At 34.8% G+C, this 23,130-nt stretch overlaps 1 protein-coding gene across 2 annotated transcripts in view; it reads left to right on the top strand.

Annotated features, from left to right (window-relative positions):
• Positions 1–23,130, top strand: part of Nin (blastoderm-specific gene 25D) — a 40,380-nt gene that overhangs the window by 618 nt on the left and 16,632 nt on the right. The window contains exons 2-14 of one of the 2 annotated variants that reach the window (XM_072299718.1): positions 537–835; positions 2,137–2,343; positions 3,501–3,640; positions 4,350–4,540; positions 5,013–5,255; positions 5,763–5,903; positions 6,566–6,728; positions 7,726–7,842; positions 9,652–9,785; positions 10,285–10,421; positions 11,223–11,305; positions 12,593–12,757; positions 14,671–14,823. In XM_072299718.1, coding sequence (XP_072155819.1) covers positions 550–835; positions 2,137–2,343; positions 3,501–3,640; positions 4,350–4,540; positions 5,013–5,255; positions 5,763–5,903; positions 6,566–6,728; positions 7,726–7,842; positions 9,652–9,785; positions 10,285–10,421; positions 11,223–11,305; positions 12,593–12,757; positions 14,671–14,823 — 2,160 coding nt within the window. In that variant the 5' untranslated portion in view covers positions 537–549. The remainder of the gene's footprint in view (positions 1–536; positions 836–2,136; positions 2,344–3,500; positions 3,641–4,349; positions 4,541–5,012; positions 5,256–5,762; positions 5,904–6,565; positions 6,729–7,725; positions 7,843–9,651; positions 9,786–10,284; positions 10,422–11,222; positions 11,306–12,592; positions 12,758–14,670; positions 14,824–23,130) is intronic. The other variant, XM_072299719.1, reaches the window with a different exon arrangement.

The raw sequence follows: 23,130 nt of genomic DNA, 5'->3' as shown, positions 1-23,130 counted from the left end.
CTGCAGTGCCTCAGGACGTCAGGAAGGGGCCGTGCAACGTTCACTTGTAGAACGCTTGTGTTGATCATGAAACTGATTACTGAATTAATGGCATTGTGAGCATAGATGGTAGTCTCTAAATGTCGGCTGAGTCATGGTGGGTGTCAGCAGAGATAGGGAAGGGGGGATATAGAGCTCTAAGGAAAGAGAGCAAAGGACACAATGAAACAATGTACCCAAAAGTGGCCTGGAGAATCAGAAAAGTGGGATTTTATGCTCTCTTAATTTGGAACTAAGTGCCAACTGCATGCGGTACCCATGAGCCGTGGGCATGTGACAAGAGCGTTGTGGACAGGGCGCATGAGTTTAAGACTCAAATCCGCGGATCCACCTCTGACAAGTCAAGTTTTTCAGTCAGTGCTGTCAGAGTGGCTCTTACATTTAGCAAATGAGTTCCTTTTTTTTGGGACTTCTGAAAAGCGCATAACCCCAAGTAAATTACATGTGTTTAATTATGTCTGTTTATTATAGATATCTGTCTCTCCTTTATTTTTCAGATTAATTTATCCAATGGAAGAACTTCACCATTCCAACCCATATGAGCAACAACTGTATGCATTGTTTAAAAGTTATGATCTAAATAAAAATGAGTGCCTTGACAAACGTGAACTAAATTCATTATGCGAAGCATTGGAATTGGATGAAGGAAGAACTGCTGCCTTATTTAAAGCCTTAACTCATGTAAACAAAGTTAGTTTTTCTGCCTTTAAAGAAGCCCTTCTCAAGATTTTGGATGGATCTTCTACAACCAGCGATTGGTCCACGGAAGATGATGTGAGCAGAGAGCCATCTCCAGGTTCGTAGGTTCTCATGAATTTTCCATCTGTAATTTTAAAAAATTCTATTCTGCTCTAAAGGCCTTACCAAGCTTTACTCAGTTTCTTGAAAAGTTCCAAAATATATACTATAAGCTCCGAGACCTCCTAATTTGCATATCTGGTTACGCTTAGTTCCAGTGTTATACCAGGCTGATTTTCATGATTTTTGCATTTATTGGCAGGTAATTTTCTCTAGATGAGCCCACTTTATTCAGATTTTGAAAATACAACCCAGATTTTTTTATATTATGCGGTAAAGTTGCGAACTCTCCCATTTACTTAAACAAAGTAATTTTTTTTTGTCATAGTTCGTTTGAGCGTTCTACTGGGCCGGTTTTCATGAGTTTTGCGATTATTGACAGGTGAATGTCCCCAGATGATCCTGCTGGAATCATAATTGGAATATAGGACCCAGGTTTTTTTTATACTAGAGGAGACCAGAAAGCTTAGAAAGGGGGGCAAAATTTGAAATTTCCGCCAATTATTAACAGCAGGAATTTCAAATTTAGTGGAAAACTGAAGTAAGCGGGAAATGTTGTATTTTGGACTGTTACACTGAAAAAAAAGAGGTGCTGTGATAACATCCTGGATGTTAAAAAAATCGACAACTCTTTGATGTTGTAATTACCACTCTGGCTGTTAAAGTAACATCCTATCATGCTACGTTAACTGCCAGAGTGTTGTCGCACATTTTTTTAACAACCGTAACATCCGGGGTGTTATTACAGCATCTTTTTTTTCGGTGTAGTAGGGTAAGTGAATAGAAGGTATGCTTCTTTGTTACAGACAATCCAAAAGCAACGAAACTCTCCGTTCCGTTTCATTTCAGTCTAGGCGTGAAGTTTGAAGTAAATACAGACATTTTCATTTGATTCTTATTGGTCCAATTGCTCCCAACTAGAGGGAGATTGGATAAATGAGAGTCGGGTATAATAATCTTTGCATTTTTTTTGGTCGTTCTTTAGTCTACGCGGGCCTAAGAGAACGCGAAGCGCCCTCTGGGGGCCGGGCAGCATAGCGGCCAGGAGGCATAGCCCCCCAGTGATGTAATACTGAGCTCAAAATTTTGCTCAACCTTTTCTCAAATAAACCAATTTACTGTAGATTAACCTCTCTTTGTTTATATTATTATTTATTCAAGTAACTTTTATAATGCATGGTTTGGAAACTGCCAGCAAGGTAGCCATGAATACCAGTGTTGAACCTTTTTTTGTTATCTCATTCATTCAGCAATTCACTGAAGTTAATGTCCTAACAAATGCTTCGTTTTTGGTGTTAGATCGTGAAGTATCTCCAAAATTTGTTTTTGGGGAGAAAAAATATGGCCGCAGATCCAAACCAGAGAAAGGCGTGAAGTGTATTTCAGAAGAAATAATAGAAGATGACTTTAAAGACTGTGATGGATACAGGTCCTCAACTCCTCTTAGCAAAGAGATTGGTCCTGCCTGTGTCCCGTCATCCAAGAGTTCCACCAGTCAACAACTAGGTATATTTCAACCATAACTTTTCAACTTATTGAAAAATGAAAACTCTAAGTTGAACCTCAGTAGCTAACCCAATCCACCCGAAATTTGCTCAAATTTTTTCTGGAAAACAACCAGCAGAAATAAGCTTAGGGTTATAAGCAGGATGAAGGTTAATCATCATCAGAGCTAAGATATAACTGAAATGTCTTTATGGTGGCTTCAATGTAGAAAATTTCCTAGGAAGATAGGAATATGTCTGATGTCTTGGTCTATAATTTCTTTCTTTCGAGTGAATTTTATTCCCATTTCCTGTATTTCTGAATAAGAATCATTATTAATTAGGCGCTTTTAAATGAAAAGGAACTATCCATTCTGGCGTGCTAAGGAAAAACGCCGTATGAACCTTCAGGCATTGCCAAATTTCCTTTGATAAAACACGAATTTCCTGGTAAACCTATGAATATTATCCTTCCAATTTTTCAGATAATTTTGTTCGCAATTTCACCTTAAGTTTCTGAAAATTTCAAAAGAAAATATTCATATCTTTACTCAAAAATAAACATTTTATCGAAGAAAATTTGGCAACTCTCGAATGTTTATACAGTGTGTTCCTTAGCACGGTAGCATTGTGACATGAGTCCTGTCAGGCATGTGCAATAATGGATTTCTGGACTCATATCAGAATGGATATAATTCCTTTTTATTTAAAAACGTTCAGTTGGTTTTCATATCTATCATCCTCTATTGTTAGAGATGCAAATTAATGCTAGCAGTGCTGCTGTGTTAAGGAAGAACGCCGCATGAGCCTTTAGACATCACCATATTTACTACAATAAAAAACGAATGTACTGGGAAAATTATGAATATTTTTTCCAAATTTTTCAGTCAATTTTGTTCGCAATTCCGTCCACGATCTCTGAAAATTTCATTGAATAATATGCATACCTTTCCTCAAAAGCACTCGTTTTATCCGGGGAAATTTGGCAACCATGAAAGTTCACACATCTTTCTTCCTTAGTGTGGCAGAGTGGTTGTACAACTTTCACTCATTTAGAGTGCCCCATGCTTTCCCTCTAATGTCCAACGTTCTATCAGTGTCATTTCAGTCCCGTGCTAATATCTCAGGTTTTTAATTCAGTGTAACATTCAACTCTTCTAATGTAACTTGAATCTTTAGATCCAGAAATTCTAACTCAAACTGAAATAGCATTACGAACAGCATGGGAAAAACTAGGACTCTCCACAAATGGTTTCATGCAGCGGAATCAGTTCAGCTCTTTGTGTTGTGCACTAGGATTCAATTCGCTTTCGCCGCAAGTAAGCTCTTTCAATTTGTACTGTATTTTCAATGTGTGTCCATCCACAGGGATGGGAACGCTAGTATCATACATTTAAAAAGTTTGGTTTTGGCACTACAACGTATTGAATCATCCTCGAGCATTTTGGTGCAAAAATGTCAAATCGCTCCAGAGTTGCTGGAAAATTTTTGCAATTTGGGAAATCTAGTTGAAGGAAAACTTAAATGTCATAATCTCCTTTGTTAAAGGCCCATATCGTCATTCTCCAGATGCAAAATTATTTGCGTATCAACATGGCAAAATATCCACGCATGACTATTATTTTTTCTAGGAATCTATTGGAAATTTTGAAAATTTCACCGTATTTTGTTCTAATTACAAGCAGACTTTGTATGATTAGCTTATTGCTCTCATGACTGCAGTACTGCGAGAACATGAAATCAAGCGGTCTTTGTCACATATGCAAAATCGGTGTGTAACCAAAGTCATAGCTTGTAATTTCATGAACTGCATCTCGAAATTCTTAGAGATTTCAAAACTGGAAATAATGCACAAGAGGAATGAAGGAAACCTGGGATAGGAAAATAAGCATCCTCTACATACATCTACCATAAGTCTAGGCAGATTCCAAACCAAGATTAATAAACCTAGTCTGTTCTTGTGAATTTAGCACAGAGGTTGAGAATACCCATTGAGCAGAGTCATCTTATTTTTGTTTCATTTAACAGGAAGTCGAAGATTTATTCCGAAAGCTGGATACGGACAGAGATAATCAAATCAGCTTCAAAGAACTTTTAAAATTGCTAAGGAACAGTGATTTACTTTCCTCGGAACCTGTGATGGCACCTTCTCCGGATGTGTCTGCCCAAGAATTTCAGAACACAACAGAATTCTCTGGTGTCGACTTGACTTCTCCTGGGTAAGAGAGTTTTTCAACAAAATGTTTTTTATCTCCAAATCTTTTTTATCAACCTTTTGTAGAGGGATTGAGTCAACTGAGCAGTTGTTCTTAGTTTGTGTTGTTATCTCTTGTTATCTTTTGCATGTTATCTTTGTACAATGCAGAAGAATATCTTTGTGGGAATGGCGGAAAAGTCAACAAAGATCAAATAAGCGAGCAGGAAGAGAAAGTCTCCTCAGAAACAACTTTCTTTTTATTTTAAGAGGAGGAAATTTGAAAAAAAACTAATTTGTATGGATTTTTCTTCAAAAAATGTAGGAAAGGTGTAGGAATGTATGAACAATTTATTGTTCATCGATCCCAATGAATATATATAAAAAAAAAAAAACTGATGCACTTTATAAGGAAAAACAAATTATTAAGATATCACAAGTCTTTGGATAGTTTAACTTCACTAATCTATCTGAATTAATTCAATGTTTCAATGTAGGGTTGTCAGCATTGACACATTGTCGGAGCTATGGGAAACAGCTGGCTTATCAAACCCAGCCTCTCTTCTTCATGACCTTGGACTGTCACACAAAAGTGAAGTGAACATCTCCCACGTATCCTCAATGCTGGACAAGGAACTTGCCAACTTCCAACGGTGCGAAAACGGCAGCACCGAAAGTTTGCAAGTCACGCTTCTCATGGCATCTTTAGCTATTTCACAGTTTCAAATCAAGATGTATCGGTAAGAGACGCCCATATCTGCTCGTATTTGAATTTAAACAGGATGCATTGACAAGTAGAAACCACAAGTGTAAGATTTTCTGATGTACCATTCCTACTTGCTTAGGAAAGTCCTATTTACTGGCTTAATTTCGCATTACTTTTTAACATGTGCAGACACAAAATCACTTGCAACTCACTGTTTAGAAGTTAAGTGAACGTTTTCTGTCTCTTTCGCAATCATGTTAACCCAGCTTAAACTTGTTGCACAGCGAATTCTTCCTCCGCAAACTAAGGTCCCCATCTCAGTGCACAATCGCATATTTAGTCTGAAATGAAAATTACAAACCTGGAAGTATAGTCACAGTGCTTGTGCTCCAAGCAGCAGATTTCATCACTAGGGATTTTCTATCCAGAATAATGAATCTGTTATGTCAGCATACATCCTTGAAGTCCCACATTTCTCGGAAAACATAGTAGAATTTTATTAGGCATAATTTAAACAACAAATTGAATTTCTTCTTTTCAGATGTTGTTTAGACCAAATGGAACATTCTCAAGACAAACTTTATGCAGATCTGAATGCTGCCAATGAAAGAGCCACCTTACTAGCACAAGAAGTCGATGACCATCATGCTAGAATGGAAAAAGCAACACAGCAGCAAATCAAGTAAATCCACCAATTTCAACCTTAACATTGCTCTAATTTACCTTGTCCTCTTCACTTTTCCTATGTACTCACATTCAACGGTTTTAGTCCTTATTCTTAGCAAATTTTCACACTAAGTCAGAAGGTCAAAATGGTTTGCGTTAGAGTCTCTTTTTCTCTTTATACTGAGAGTCGAGACAATGTGAATCCATTTTTGATTGGTTACCGTATTTTAGGCCTCCTCAGTGTCACAAACAGGAATAAAGATAACATTTTCACCAATTGTAAAGATTATAATCTGGAATGGACGGAGGAATTACGGGTTCGACAAGGAACAAACGGAATGAGAGAAGGAACGGAGAAAGGAATTCCAGAATGAGCCGATCAAAGATTACGAAAAACGTTAAATTTGTGTAATCTTTATTCCTGTTTGTGACTCCATAAGGGGGTGTTGTCTTAATTCTTAGTATAAAAGGACTCTAGTGTGCGTTGAGCCTTAAAATTTAATCAATCAGGGTGCTCCACCGTTTTTCCTCATTCGGTTTGAAAACCAAAAGAATTCTTAAAATTACCGCCTTAGGTCACAAATTTCCTCAGGTCATGAGCGCCTCACAATGATACCATTTATTCATAGATACCTACTATATATGATGTATCTAATATGTATTTTTGTATCTTATCAGGTTGCTAGAACAAAAGCATGCCGAGCAAATGAAGCAATTGAGCTTGCAGCTTCTAAATGAACGAGAACAGCTACGAGAACAAAGCTCGCAGCTAGAGGCAAAGTTGGAAAAATCTCGAGCAGAAGAAACTAAATTGAAATCAGATCTATCATCCCTTCAGAATGTAAGTAAAATAACATTATTTTTTTATTTTTTTTGTGTGTAAGTTTTCTGTTTTGATTTGGCTACGAACGGGTTTGAGCCATGTTGAAGAACTCAAATTGCCTCTTTTCATAGCACCAAGCTCTCCCTAGTGTACAACAAAGCTACCAGAAGGTGTTTGTCAAAAGCTTTATTATTATCTCCATAAGACTTACTGTTAAACTCATTTTTCCATTGTGTGTTTCACTTTTTTGAACATCAAGATGGTCATGTGCCTATTCTGTGCATAAGAAATAAAATAATTGTGGAGAAAAAGTACACCAAGTCAGTCGCAAAGGCCCAAACTTTCCAACTCCCTATGACTACATGATTTGCCGATTACTTTATTTCTTATCCGGATGTGTAAAGATTATGATGTTTTTTGAACACTGTACTCTTTGAAAAGTAGTCCCCTCGTCTTATTCTGGGGACAGTTGCACTAAAAATAAATTTCTGAGTTTCCCTCCTCTTCTCTTCTTTCTTTCTTTCTTCTTTTTTTTGTTTTTGTTTTTGTTTTTTTTGTTTTATTTTATGTTTTTGTCAAATGAACATGTTGTAATCCCTCAATTACACATACCTCAGTAGCGACTTGCATGGTGCCTTCATGGCATGGAGAGATGAAGAATCATTCGGCACCTATTTATAGATCTTCTCATAGAAGGGATTGCTGTGCTTCATATGCTCGCACAAAAATTTCTAGAACATGCCTAACAGAATGCTTTTCAGCGCAAATTTTCCTGAAAGTTACTCATGAAAAACATATTCAGAACGCTTATTGGAATGAAAAATTCCTTGAAACATCATATAATAGAATTATTAGACTCATTGGATGTGAAATTTTTATTCTTTTTTGTACATTTATTTAATCAAGTTTTTTGTCATATCTCCTCTTACTCTCATGTCGCCCAATTCATATCTAACCCATCGTTTTTCATTTTGTTACTGTCTTATCATATCCTACTAATCTTTCTACTTTTTAGGAGTACAACCTAGTTGAGAGAGAAAATCAATGTCTTAAAGCCAGTGTCGAGGAGAAAGAAAAATTCATCAGCCAAGTTGATATTCAAGCAAGAGAAATTATAACATTACATGAGCGGGTAAGTACTTGTGTAGGCAACGCATTATCTTGTATATCTTGTATAATCTTATTTTTTCTAAATAGACTTGTAGCCAATCTTTTCAATGCTTGCAACGTTGAAAGCAAAGCAACTCTCTCCACCCCTAAACTCATATTGATAGGTCCTCATAGGTCCTTTAAATACTGCAAAGACTGTGACGATAAGATTTATATGCGATTTAACTTAAGTAGATTATTGTTTTTTTTTTTTTTTTTTTTAAAAAAAAAAAAACGCTGCCTTTGTTGCGTTGAATTTCTTTGTCAAATTTGGTACATGAATTTTTTAGTTTCATGACGACAGGAGTGCGATCTCAAAATTCGTAAAAAAAATGACAATAAGCTGAAATTATGGAATGAATTGTTGCGATATATCGCACGTTGCTCTGACACAAAAAATGGCAACTGTCGAATCACCTTAATATTCAGTTGAAAGTTTTAGAACACATACTTCCTTCTTGCTGTTAATAAATTTCAGCCATAAAAACTTTTCATTTCTACTCTTACAAAGCAAACTTGCAAGTAGAAAAACGAGATTTCCCCACCAAAATACGTGGCGATTTGAACTCCCGCTATGTACGACTAGTCCTTGGCTATATTGTGCAAGTACCCACTTTGCTTCTAGATCCCTAGTGTGGAGGGTCGCGCTCACGCCTCATTTGCATCATCGCAAATGATTGCCAAGGAAAAGCAAAGAAAGTAATCTGAACAAATTAGAAAAAACAAAGGTAGGCCTTGCAAAAATAGGAGAAAACCTCGTTTAAACATTATTTTTTTCAGTCGGGACCAAAAATTGTACCGGCTTAGGCGGGTTTCTGACTTACCCGATTCTGAGCTATTCGGACTTTTTTAGCATTGCGGTATATCAACAGCGTAAGTCCGCAATCACATATTTCATTTGCGGTGTCTAAAAATCTTTGCCTCTTTGTTATTTTTTTAAAGGAGAACAAATTGACATCATTCCTTGAAGTTTATGCAGAATTTTCTTCGCACTGAGAAGAAAAATCACGGCAGTTTTAAAAAAGTGCAGTTGAGTAATTTTCCATTTAAAAAATGAAGTATGACAGGAAGTCTGCGATGTCGCAAACCGATTGATTGCCGACTTACACTGTTGATATAGACGATAAACGGGACCGGGCGATAGTGCCAACTTAAGCGAGTTTCCGGCTTATATGGGTACCGGCTTAGTGAGGTTTCACTGTATCAGAATGCTTAAACTCATAACTCGTCTGGCGGTCCATTCTGAATATTGAATCTCCCAAAATTCAATGCAAGTCAAATCTACCCTCAAATAACAAACCTACATGCTCATCAGAATATCAGAATTACTTGTTTCAAAATTTCTCCTTCTATTCCAATTCATTATAATTTTATGTCCTAGCAAAAATTAGCACTTAAATTTAATTGTTTGACTAAAATCCGAATGTTTATTTGCCCCAATCATTTTAGTATCCCATTTGACTCAGTAGACTTTGATTTTTTAATTGAGCAGGAAGTTTTAATTTTAGACATGGCAAACTTTAATTCTTCTGATATTTTTCTGTTGAATTTGAATATTTTCAATGAGCATGCCATAATCTGGTGAAACACTCAACGAAACGCATATTTTGTTGCTTGATCGGCCACCTCAGAATCACCGAAGGATTTTTCATGTCATCAGAGGTATCATAATTGATCTCTGACAATTGTATTGACTATTGGTGTTGTCACAATTGAGGCACTCCAACTTTTTCATTTTCTTTCAAAAGTGCAAGCTTTCTTTAATATTTTGTTTTTGCTATTTTACTTTAAGGTTCATGAGCTGGAGGAATCAAATCAACAGGTGGCGCTGCTTATAGAAAAATTGAACCAATTACAAACAGAAAATGCTTCATTGAGAGATCAAAACGATGAATTAACTGTTGAAATTGAATCTACAAATCGCAGGTATCATAGTGCTTTGAGTATGAAACAGTTCTTCCCCTGAAATCCTACTCTGAAATGAATTCCCTCAATAATGGGTTTTTGTTGTGTTTTTTTCAAAGTATTTGTCCTCTAGGACTGTCTGTACAGAATTTCAGCTTAACTTAACTTTTTAGAACTTAGTTTACGCTGAAAAATACTTTGTAATTCTTGAAAGGAAACGGTTCTTTAAAGAAGTTTGTGACTTTAGTGAGATCCCTAATGACTTTTGCAAACGAGCTGTGGTTGCCTTCCATGTAAAATTTTATCAGCTGGTTATTTTTTGTTTCTTTGTCTCTCAATCTATATAAGAACGCCACACATATCTTGCTGAGGAATAGAACCCATCAGTACTCATAAAGATCGTAGGTATTATTTAACTCTCATGCAAAAGATCAGGCATCCGATTCTGTACCTTTAACATGTCTGTCTTATTTTTTAAATTTCATTATTAATTCTTGTATCTTTTTAACTCAATAAACAGACAACTCCTCGGCAACAAAAGACGTGGGAATAGTTCACCATACCAACCTAAAGAGGATGGGGATAGTCCGCGTTTGGGTAAAGTTCGCCGTTACTCAACACAAAACGATTTATCACTGGAAACGTCTCAGATGCAAGGTAATTCAATATTATTTTCCTACGCTCATCAAATTCCTTCTACAGGATTATTCTGATAGGAAGCTTTTTAATATACCGTAGTGTCTGATTCAGGGATGCTGAAACTCTTTGCCGTTCACTTTTTCACATACTTGCGGCAAGGATCTTTCACATGTCTCCTCATCACTTTAATTTTGTCTCTCCTCTCGCATAAATACCGAACTTTTTTGTAAACTACAGCGTTTAGGTTCAGTGCATTAGTGTTGCACATTATTAAACAGCATGCAAGAAATTGACCTAGGATAATGTTTGTTTCTCTATCTGCTAAATTTCTCGTTCTCATTTTCTTTGACATGAGCGGCTGCATGATCAGGTATACTCTGCTCTCATGGTTTGATCATATGAGGATGTCATATTTATTCTGACACGTTACCTAACAAAACTATCTTGGAATTAATTTATCTCTCATGAAACATTCGACATTAAGAGCCACCTCGATCAGTTTTAACAGGAGTGGCCTCTACGATTAAACTATTAAAGTTCAGTGAAACTTACCCGTATCAGAATGCGTCTAGACTGTTTCTGAATTTTCCCGAACAAGCTGTGTCCAATACAAGCGGTTTTCACTGTCTCTGCCTGAATTTGCAAAAATATTCTGTTTTGCAACAGCCAAATGTTTATTTTTTATTATGCATGTATAATACATTCACCCATAATATACTCTCAGTCCTTTTCATAAGCGCATGTCTCATGCATTTCGTCTACTAAATCTTTGTCCGCTATGTATTTATCTTTTTAATCATGTTATGTTTGCTTTAACAGAGCTTGCCATACAACCTGTTTGCATCGGAGGAAGTCTACAAGTAGAATGTGATGACTCTGTTATTTTTAATAGTTCTTGTGAGGTAATATTTATATTAAATGCTCAATTTGTTTAATAGCGTAATATCCTGTCCTCACCCTTCCTAACACCACGTCCACATCAATTGACAAAATCAATAAGAGACCCTTGTTTAGATTACTACTGATAGTGTGCAGAACTAGAGGAAGACTAAAAGCAGACTAGAATAAAGACTAGAAGTTTCAAGATTGACCACAGTTTGATTGGTTATCTTCACTAAAGCCTAATTTTGCCAAAATATAGGTGCAAATCTTCCTTTATTAAGTTGAATTGATCACTCTCAAAACGAGTAAAGTTAATCACCTGTGACATTTTTTTTTACTTAACTACTGGTGATCGTGGGGGAAACAAGTATGATGAAAATCTCGGCAATTATGTACTGCAAATAGTATGAAAATATTCTTGAAATGAAATTCTTAGCAATTGCATCTCTCTGTTCTCAACTAATCGAATAAAATATTTTAGATCATGTGATGTCAACTATTCTATTTTGAATGAAGTGAGGAAACGTCAAGAATAGCAGCATTTAGTCCCCTTTGAAATAAATATTTACAAAATATCAAACGATATTCAATTACATAATTGTTTTTCACTATGTCACCAGACATCAGAAGTTGCAAATTCTTTCAATAATAGGGTTTGAAGTATATGAAGTTTCCCTAAGTAGGTTGACATAGTGAAATGCTTATCTTTCTCTCCGCAATTTCTTTTTTATGAGTCAGTGCCTTAAGTCTACGAGTGGTATGTAAATTTGTATGAGGAACTACCAAAATTATTGAGAATTTATGCATGCGCACTTGTTGCCTCGCTTGCAATACTTTGATGTCAATGGTAAACTGCAGAAATGTGTATCTCGTTTTTCGGCACTGTGGATGTCCTGTCGTACTTTATTTTCCACATCAAAAACTGCTCAACGTAATTTCTTGAAAACTTCTGTGATTCATCTTCTCTGTCTGATAAATATTCTGTGAAAATTTCCATCTATTGATGTTGGTTCTGTCTCCTTTTAATGTATAAATAGGAACAGAGATTTTGAAACACCACAACCAAGATACGCTTTTTGCAGTTTCCTTGTAGACCTGCCTCTTGTGGTCGAAAATTTTTACTCTAACCGGGATTTTAAATTTTAATAAAGAGATTGTTACCAAGCAATATCTATTATTCTATTAATATCATTTTAATCATTCTAATTTGTTAGTCTGTAAAAAGATCAGTGAAAACCAGCAACATTATTGATCCTAATACCATTTTTTCTCTCACTTTATCTAATTTTGAAAATTTATTGACACAGGTGGATAGTGTTGAAAATAACAAGAGTAGTTCTGATGATGAAGGCAGTGCTGCTAGTACAAATAAATCTCTCCGGATGTCTGCCATTGTTGAAGAAAATGAAATGTTGCGCTCTCAGCTGAAGGAAATGAGAGCGACGCTGGAGGATTGTCGTTTGAAACTTTCGGTGAGTTTTGTTTTACTATTTAGCTCTTATATTTATGCTTTAAATTACTTTTAATATCGTTTGAAGATGTTTTCAGCTTTTTATTTCCCTGCTTAATTTAAGTCAGCGGTTCTCAAAAATTTCCACTTATTATTTTATTGACTTTCAATCAAGCTTATTGATTCTCCAGCCTTGTTAGAAAGTTTATCCACTCAGAACTCTCTTCTCCTTCCTCTAAACACATCTGTTGCCTCAGAAGTCACTGTTGACCACCAATGAAGTGTCGCTGGCACTCGGTATAATTCAAATTTGCCCTCTTTTAGCTATTTGTTCATGGCGGTCACTCCTCCAACCTTCTGTGCAGTTACCAATTTAAAATGTTAAATTATTTGATTCTCTGTCAACAAAATAGGCAACGTTGATACAGAACGTACTTAATTGTATCTGGTTAAGGATGTTCATTTATAATGGAGTTTATTTGAGAAAAAAAAAAGGTTTGATATTTCGGAAGAATTGCCACTGACCATGGTGCTATTCTGCGAAAACGTGATAGCAGTAAAGGTGCTATGTGCAATTGGACTAAATTTTGCAATTAGGAACCACAATTTTTGTCTCAACTTAGAAACAATACATATGCCATTCTTTTCCCTATGCAGATAGGTGTTTTTACTTATGAGCCAGAAATTTTAGTCTCTCATTGCAAAATGCTTTCCTTACTTGAGAGTCTTCCTTCTGTCCTTGCTTTAATGATGGAACTATGCATGTAATGGTGGAGGCTTATCTCTTTCTTTTACGCCTGCATGCATGTATTTCTAGTGGTATCAATGTTTCTCTATGTTTACTCACTCAATCATACATGACGCATTTTGTTTGAGGTATATCCCATACGTCGTTACTTTGTTAACAATTAATCTTGCTTTCATCTCGACTTTTGAACTTTCTACTAATTTGATCATTTTGCAGTGGTCAACAAAAGAGGTTAAGTCTCTAGTAACAGATCACACTTCGGTGTCTTGTCCTTAGCTTTGGCTACATATTCTGAGACTGTTGTTCACGGTGTCTTTTTGGGCTAAGTTTCTTACTTTAATTTGTAGACATTTTTAATGTAAAGAGACGAATCTCCGCGAGTGGATCCAGTTAAGTTCTGACTTACCGCCATCCTCCTTTACAATAAAACAAAATTCCCTCTTGGCAACAGTGCGCCTACAACATTTGATTTTCATGTTGGCAGTAATGACAACCGCATCCAAAACGGATGGATGCAAACGTTGGCCGCACGTCATCAAACCGCTGAGTTTAGTTCATGATTTCTGGCAAGTGTTTTTCTGTGCCAGGTGGCAGCTCTGTGAAATTTAGCACGAAAGTGAAGCGAATCCACTCGCAGAAATTTGCCTAAAGGTTTCAGTAATATCTGTAAAACAAATTATCAAACAACATGTCAAGATTTTTTTTGTTTTCTATCTTCTATTTAAAGAAAAAGATGAAAATAATGGAAGAAAGGAAATCAGGTCTCCTCAATTGATTATTAAGTCGAAGTATAAATATTCAAAAAATTAATCAAGAAAATTATTAATTCAATATTGTTAAGGAAATTTTATTGCAATTGTACTCATTATTCAGCATTTCATCCGCTCTTTTCACATCTGCATTATTTTTACTTCATGCGGAAGAATTTTTATTCATACAATCCTCAGCAATGTTGCTTCTATTTACGCAGTCTGGAAGAGAACATCACACAATTCTTGATCTCTTGTGAAGATTACAATGCACATTAATGTTTCAAATTCACTTAGTTACATATTTTACAATATCATCCCAATTTTAAAGAAATAATATATTTCATCCTCTACATTCCTATTTGTTTTCTGTAATGTCAAATTATCATGCTGTAGGTTGTGTTTTTTTGCCTCTAATAAAAATTTTAACAATTGCAGAGAGAATATTCGATTCAAAATATCCCTCTCGAAGGACCAGATATCAATTCGTCATGTAAAGTCGTCAGTAACATTTGGGCAGAAAATAAATATTTGAAAAATCAGCTGGAAGAAATCAAAAGTACCCTTACCGAATGTCAAACTAAACTTGCGGTAAATTCTTGTGGTCAATCACCTTTCCAATAATGTCCATAATTTTAACGCTTTTTCTAGTGTGTTGAAGTAGACTCAGAATATTGCTAAATGCATGCAAGCTTTTCCTTTTGTATGTTATCTCACCACAATCTTGGTGCCATGTATCATCAGCCATTTGCAAGTAAGAGTTGATATTGGTAGAAATTATCTTTTAAAATTCTATCAAAGATTATATAAGTTGTAGAGCTGGCATTAGGTAAGTTACTAATTGTTTTCCTTTAACTAGTCTCCATAGTCAACCATCTTAGATATTTTGCATAAAACCTCATCATCATCTTTGTTATTACTTTTCATCACTGAAGTGTTTAAAAATATTTATTGCCTCCATTGTCATTTTCTGAATCAGAAAAACGTAGGAAATTACCTGTAATTTATCGTATATAAGGGCTTTTTTGAGTTTTCTGCTATTCGGAGCGGCTCAGCTTGAGGCTAGGATTGCACATAACCGCTTGACAACCACTCGGGAAAGCAATCCAAGCTTTCTACTGGAACGTAAGGATCTAGCTGAACTGCAGCAGTGAACAAGGATAAAAAAATAACGCGGTTCATTGCAATTTTCTGTGGTTTAGATGAAAAAAAAAACCCACTAATCGTACATTGTATCGTGCGTTTCTGAACATATACTCAACTTTTTGCTGAAATTGGCCTGTAGCGAACCTTTGCTAGAGCAAAAATAAAAGTTATCTCTATTAGTAAATGTCTCAAATATCATGATGAGCGTATTGGCAAAGTTTGAAATGCACTCCTATCTGCGCAAGAAATTTGTGTTTTTTGAGCTTCCTGCTTCAAAAACGATACTACAGCACAGGTGATCATTTTGTAGGTGGTGTCGTTCTATCCAACCCCTGTGCACTAGAATACTACACAATATTCAACATGGCCGACACCAATCCGCCAAAACACATGACATGTACCTGGGCGAGATTCTAACAATTTGTTAATAAACCAGTGTGTTTACATTCACTATTTCTTCGCGTTGATAAAGATTTGCTTTGTCTGACCTTGTACTCCTGATTGCGATTAGCGCGCAGAAGTGTCGGCAATGTTGGGTATTGCTATTGCAAAATAATTAAATGGAAGGTTGGTCCAACGAAATGTTAATCTGTGCCTTAGTATCGTTTTTGAAGTGGGAAGCTAAAAAAACGCTAATTTCTTACGCAAATTGTGAAGTAAGGAGTGCATGTCAAACTTTGCCAATGCGCTCATTGTGATTTTTGAGACACTTACTGATAGAAACAACTCTTATTTTTGCTCTAGCATAAGTTTGCAATAGGCCCATTCAGCAGTCTTTCAGTGTAACCAGTCATCAGAAGTTATGATGATGAGCAATAATGCCCCTTTTAGTAGCGTTGTCGTCTACAAACCGAAAGTAAACAGAAGCCAACTTCCCTAATGCCAGTTCCACTTTTTTATGAAACAACATTTGAAAATCATTTGTTGTTCACATCTTAAATATTTGCTCTTTTTGATGTAATGCATGTCAAGCCTGTCTATTACTCAGGTAATCAAGTAATTAAGTTAGTGAGGAACATTCCAGAGCAAAAATTCTACTGAGTATACTCTATCTTAATATTGAAGAAAGAATTAAAGAAATTATGATTGAATATAGAAGAAAATTAGATGTAACCAATTTACATTTGCAAGAAATTTCCTCAAGCAAGTGCATAAATTGAAAATGAAAGTTACAGAACTTGTATCTTAATTTGGGGCGTTGCGAATTTCTTCTAACATTTTATTTTCTCCATGGAAAACAATGCAATCCCTCTCGGATTTTTCCTGAATTTTCCTTATCATGTGCAAAATATTCTGTGTAAGTCTAGGTAAATGAAGTTCACTGATTTTTCTTTCATAATTCAAACAATAGCAAAGGTATTAAAATATCGCAATTGAGATTCACCATCACTATTCACTATTTCACTATCCAAACAAAATGTCTTTATGCAAAGACTCCTAAAATTTATCCTATGGTTCAAGTTAAAACCTGATGAATTTTTATAATTTTTGCCATGTGCAATTGGCCCATCTAATTTGAACCTATGCAGAAAATAATTTTCTTTTCTTTGCCATAATTTTAATTTCTATCAAAGAACTACATGTAAATGATGTATATATTTTTTGTGTTGTTGACCTTTTTTTACATATCAACTTCTTTTTTACTTTTCATATTGAGTTTAGTTTGAAATGAGTTTTTTTTTTTTTTCTATTTGGAATCAGATTTGTCTAATTCAACCCTAATTTTATGTGTCCTGGTTTTTGTCTAGTCAAAACCCTTAAATTCTTATACATATTGCACTCTAAATGATCGAAATTTTTACATTGAAAAAGTTAAAAAAATTTAAGAAAATAATTGCAAGTTGTCTCTTACGACAAGGGGCATTTATGAAAGATCATATTTGAATATTAGCTAATATAGTTAATGAAGATTATTGAAATTAGTAAAAAATTTCTCATCCCTTATTCTTTCAGCTTTCCAAAAAGCTATCGTAAGTTAAACTAGGTCCACTGGCTTGTGAGTGACATGTGGCGACAAGTGATGGGTGCGGAGAAAGTGATGTCACTTGCGAACTAGTGGACCAACTTTTATGAAACAGGGGCATTTTGAAAAGCTGAGGGTATGACAAATTAGACATTTTTAACTGATTTCAATCATATTCATTTCTTACTAATATAAAAAGTAAAAAATACTTGTTAATATAACTATATATTTACATTACAAACGCCCCCCCCCCCCATACTTACAAATACATTTTATTTCATCACACATCGGTTTTTCTCAATACCGATGGTTTGTCATCTTTGAGGATTTGTAGTATGTACACTTAGTTAATTTTTGAGCTGTACCTTGCCTCTGTAGTTTTTAATTTTTGTAGGTTTAATTTGGTATGAACTTGTAATTTGTCCTCCTTATTATTTCACATTTATTGAATTGACCTCACCGCAGCCTCATTTCACCAGTAGATATTGCTCTGCTAACATTACTTAACTATTACGCAGTGTAACAAACTGTGGAGATTCTCCTTTCTTTTAAAATGTAAACCTCGCATCTTTTATTTTTTAAATTTTATGTAATATTTTCTCATCTGAAAAATTTTTTCATGTAATATTTCCAACTTAAAGAGTTCCTAGTTTCCTGCCGGAATGAGGTTTTTTGAAAAAAATTCCGTTTTGGAGCCAAAGTAAGTTCATCAATTAGTGGTGCAAAGAATGTGGAAGCAGGGACTCAGCATAAATTCAGAAGCCCCTTTAAGAAACTTCTTAAGTGGTCAGGGTTGTCGTTATTGTTTTGTCTTCTTTTTTTTATTCCTAAGCATTTTTCAAATCTGTGGGAATTTTCTTTGAGTTTTGGTTATTTATTTATTTTTTTTCAATTGTTTTGCTTGAAAAACATCCTTTTCTTAATAACATAGTACCTCCAAAGAAAAAGAAAAACACTGGTGTAATTTTTCGATCAAATTCCTAAATGTTTGTGTTTTAAAAATCTGAATAACTATTCTCGTGAAGCATCAGCAAGGTATGAGGTTTTACTCTTTTTTTTTAGCAGATACTGATGAATTTCATGGAAAGAACCAAGTCACACAACATTATTATTGAGATATAGAGGCTCGAAGTTTTCTTCCCATGTAACACTCAGTGTGAGGAATGGAGTTTGAGTCCATTTTTGGAATATGTACCACAAATGGACTTCATTTTGCAATTTGGAACTACAATGTTGGGTTCAATTTAGAAATGATATAGGCACCACTAGTTTCTCTATGGACATGAGTGTCCTTACCGATGGACGAGAAATTTTAGTTCCTGATTGCAAAATGTAGTCCGATTTCCTCTCAAGTTTTATTTTTTTAACAGACAACTGAACCCTCTTAATGCCTTCAAAATTTTTGTAGATTTACCTTAAATTTTGAAGAACTTACTCACAAAATCTCAAGTTTCAGGGTTGCTTAGTCTTCTGTTTAAAAAGTAAAACATCAGAAAAAATTAAGGAATGTCACATCGATTCCGGTCAAATTCGTCCAAATTTTTCTTTTCCGTCCAACTATGTTCCACTCCATCCTAATAATAATGTCTTAAGAAAATACCTCTTAAAATTAATTCTCAATCAAATTTTAATTGTTCCCTTCCGTTCTGTAAAGTTGTCTATTCTACTCATCGAGAACTTTAAGATCTGTTTTACTTTTTGAACTCTCGATTTAGGACTTGCAAGTTAGCATTTTTGAGAAGTGCAAAATTAAACTTAGTGTCATGACTAGTTTACGCACAAGATGAACGAAAAAGTACTGTCTCCATTAAAGCTCTGTGTATGTCTTCAAAGTTCAAACTGACAAAAAGGATGTTCAGGTACCATCAATTTTGTGAATCCTCATCCCACAAAACTGGAAGGTTTGAATTTTTGATGTTAATGAATCTTGGAGATCGATTACAATTTTTTTTCCAGCATGCATCATGCTGTCTTCGAGTTCCTAACCGAGGAATGTGTAGATTTGAACCCATTTATTATGTGTCACTCAGCATTACAGCAGGAACAATGCCAATCAGCAATTGGTCAATGAGGGAATCTTTTATTTGTAAATAAAACAACATGAAGACAACTCTTCCATGTCTTGATGAGGCATGGCCAGGTAAACAAAGACATCCCTCATTGACCAGTGGCTGACTCGCATTCTACTGATGTTACACCGACTAAAACCTAGTCAATGGGCTTAAAAGTGCCATCTTTGCAATTGATATCTCAAAAACGGTATCACAAACAGCAAGGATAAAATATTGTCATCAATCTCGAAAATGTTTCACTAATGACAATGTGAAAATTCAAGTGAGGGACAAATAGTGCATTGTCTTTGACTGATCACAATCTTGAATTTAAGTAAAGTGGAATTATACCATTTGATACGATCAAATCTCGTTCGTTCTCAAAAATGTATTATTTTGAGATAGATTGCACTTTGAATGCATGTAAACAAAAGTAATCCACCTAAATATGGTTTAAATTGCTGATAGATTACCCCCCTTTATCATGCCCATTTGAAACCTCAGTCCTTAACCCATGCATTTCCTTTTTTTTCTAATCATCAAAGATTTTATTCCAAAGCTATTTTTAATTTTGTTCTTATTTTATGTTGTAAAATTTTTTCTTTACATTCCTTTCAAATTTTTCTGTGATATTTTGAGTGAAGAGCACGTTTTCATTATATTCAGTCAAATCAAATGACCCTTCAAAAATTCCCTGAGTTATGTCATAAACTATCAATTTCTAGCTATTTGTTAATTGCTCCTGTGTTAGTTATTAGCATTATTTAACTGAGCACTCACTGCCATCAAACTATAGACAACATGTTAGTTTCATGTTAAGTATTTGATAGGGATTTGAAGAGTTTTTTTATTGATTGTTTTTTTGTTTTGTATTACATTATTTAACTATTTTAAATTTAAGTTACTTGTAATATTGACGTACTATTTTCAAAACATAATTAGGGCAACTGCAAAGTATTGCACATAAACTTTTCAGAGCAACTATATATTTAACCAAATCATTCTGTCTTGTTAACAAGCAACAACTGAAAGTTTGATCTGACACCCATATTGGGTCCTCCGTAAGGCGAATCTCGCAGATTTATCTGATAAGTTATTAAGTTTTAAAATTAACGTTTTGTAGACGAAAATGGATTTTTTTAAATGTTTATCAATAGCCTTTAGGTTGTGTTTGATTATATACAGCTCTATTTGATTTTCCTTATTTCTGTGCATGTTTCTCAAGTTTCCTTTTGATCATGTTCCACGCAATATCATTTCATTCAGCATTATTTTTAAAAAAAAATCTCTCTTTTTTTTAAAGAAATCAAATATACAGAGACTTTCAATTATTTACCTCTTACACAGTGAGTTTTTTGTTTTAATTCTAATGCCCTTGGCCCATAATGTCTGTTTCAACTTCGGCATAATTTTTTATTTTTCATTCAATTTGCATGACTCACTAATACAATATTCGCTGACTTTTATCTTTTCAGCATCAATGAACATCCTTTGTCTTTAATGTTGCATGCCTTGGGTCTTAAGTAAATTTTTATCCTTTTGATTTATCCACCTAGGATATGAAAGAGTTTTGCACAGAATACCAAGAAATTTTGTGCCCACTAAATTTTAATATTATTTGATGTAATGTTCTTTACAACCTCTGGAGCATGATGAGCTTTTAAAATTAAATTTTCTCTGTGTCAATCTTGAGTAAAGCATAGCAGGAAAGTTTATTTTTTGGCTTTTTTACATGCGTTTTCTTGTTGCCATGTGTTTGTGGGCGCTATGTTGTTTGTAGTTGTGATCAGGAGGAATTTAATTCTCTTTGTCTGCCATTTCGTCCCAGCCAGCAAAGAAGCAGAAGTTCTCCTTGATTACTATAAACATCTGCAACATTTCTACTGTATGCTGTGTGCCACAAAAACAAAAAATTCACTTTCAGCCCCACTTTTCTCTAGATTGCGATGTAGAAACTGTCATTTAAAATACTTACCGTGCTTAAGAGGCTGTCCAGCGTGTTGAAAAGGACATCATCCAACACATTACTTTTTTAGGCCTTGATAAAAGAAGTTTTTATGAGGCCTAAATATGCCCTAATTTTTTTGAATCCCAAAGGGATGTCAGATGAAGATTCCATTTTCATTGCATTGCCATTTTTTAATTCTTAAATCGTAGCAAATGGCCGAAAAAATCTCGAAGTCTCATAGGTTTTTACAAAAATTAATGATATGTACCTGCCAGTGTGTAAAACATATATTAGTAACTTATAATCTTTAATTGAATTTTTTTTTTACAAGATCAGGGTATGTGCAAGTCTACATTCAGGTTCACAATCGATTCTAGGGAAAAATATTAAACTTTTCTGAGCTTTTTTTACGTCAAATGGTAAATTAATTTTACCATTTTGGAGGATATTTCTGAAAGGGGTTTTAATGTTCTTTTTTTATTATTATATTCTTTTCTTTTCTCTCTACTCACAAACAAGGTAAATAAGAATTTTAACAAGAAATTAATAGCTGATGCTACGCTAATACCAGGTGAAAAAGAGGAGCAAAAACATTGATTTAATTTTCCTAGGTGTTCTTCAAAAAGAAACACCAGAAAGTTTGCAATCCTTCCTTTTAGAAGACACCTTATGACCTTTTCTGCCAAATATGAATTCGTAAAGGCTTTGCTTGAAAGTGTATCACTAATTTCTTGGAAAGCAGGAACAGAATTACACTTTAGCCATCCCGAAGTCGTTGGAGACCCCACCAGTGGCCCGATTAATAAAACTATGTCGGCCTGACAATAATGTTGGTGCTTTGCCTTCATCAGAAAAGATGAATTGAATTGAAGTTGTTTGAGCCATCAAGTTTTTTATTGGATACATCGACGATAGTAAAAGCTAATTAATTACCTTTTAGTGCAGTTATAATCTGTAGGCTCCCTTAATTTTTTTCGCTTAATTTTCCTCATTTTTTTCAGTCCTTTGATAATATTTCATCATCTACACAAATCCTCATCAGTGTTGGTATAAATATTTCTCTTATCAATGGTACATTGTCACACATAGTAATCAAAAATGACAGAAATAAAATCCTGTTTTAAGGGAACCTTTTTAAAACAAGTAGTAGAAAGAACTAATGTCCTGACCAAAAGTCAGAGCATAATGAGTTTTTGTAATGATCTCATCATCAGCTCTCGACCACCATAAAAAATTAACATTAATTCACTGCTTTTGGAACCTTTACATTGTAACTAAGATTTTTCAACTTGAAAAAAAATCCTGTGAATGGTGTCTGTCTCGTTTGAATTAAGAAATTTAAATAATAAAAACTCCTCCCATTTTTGCAGCAGGACGTTAAGAGTAGTTTTGAGCTGAAACATTGTCGTATTTGGACTGAATTTGCCATTTGGAACTACAATGTCTGGTTCAGTTTAGAAACGACTTATAGACCATTAGTGTCCCTATGCACGTGAGTGTTTTTATGGATGAGCTAGAAATTGTAGTTCCTAGTTGCAAAACATAGTCCGTTTGCTCCTGTGGTATATATTCTAAGTTGGAAAAAAAATTTGATCCGTGAAAATGTGGTTCAACGCCACCCCCCACCCCCACCCCGGGACGCCATTCCGGGGAAATATAATTTAATATATTTTTCTCAGTTTTAATTCAATAGGATTTGGTTCCTCTTTATTGATCGCAGTCTATTTGTTCGTGAATGTTTCGTTTTTTCTTCAAGTTCTTGATGATTTCTGAGAATGACCGGATGCAAG

This window comes from Bemisia tabaci, chromosome 4 (assembly GCF_918797505.1).
Source record: "Bemisia tabaci chromosome 4, PGI_BMITA_v3".
NCBI lineage: Eukaryota > Metazoa > Arthropoda > Insecta > Hemiptera > Aleyrodidae > Bemisia > Bemisia tabaci.
This window is presented reverse-complemented; position numbering and strand designations above follow the sequence as displayed.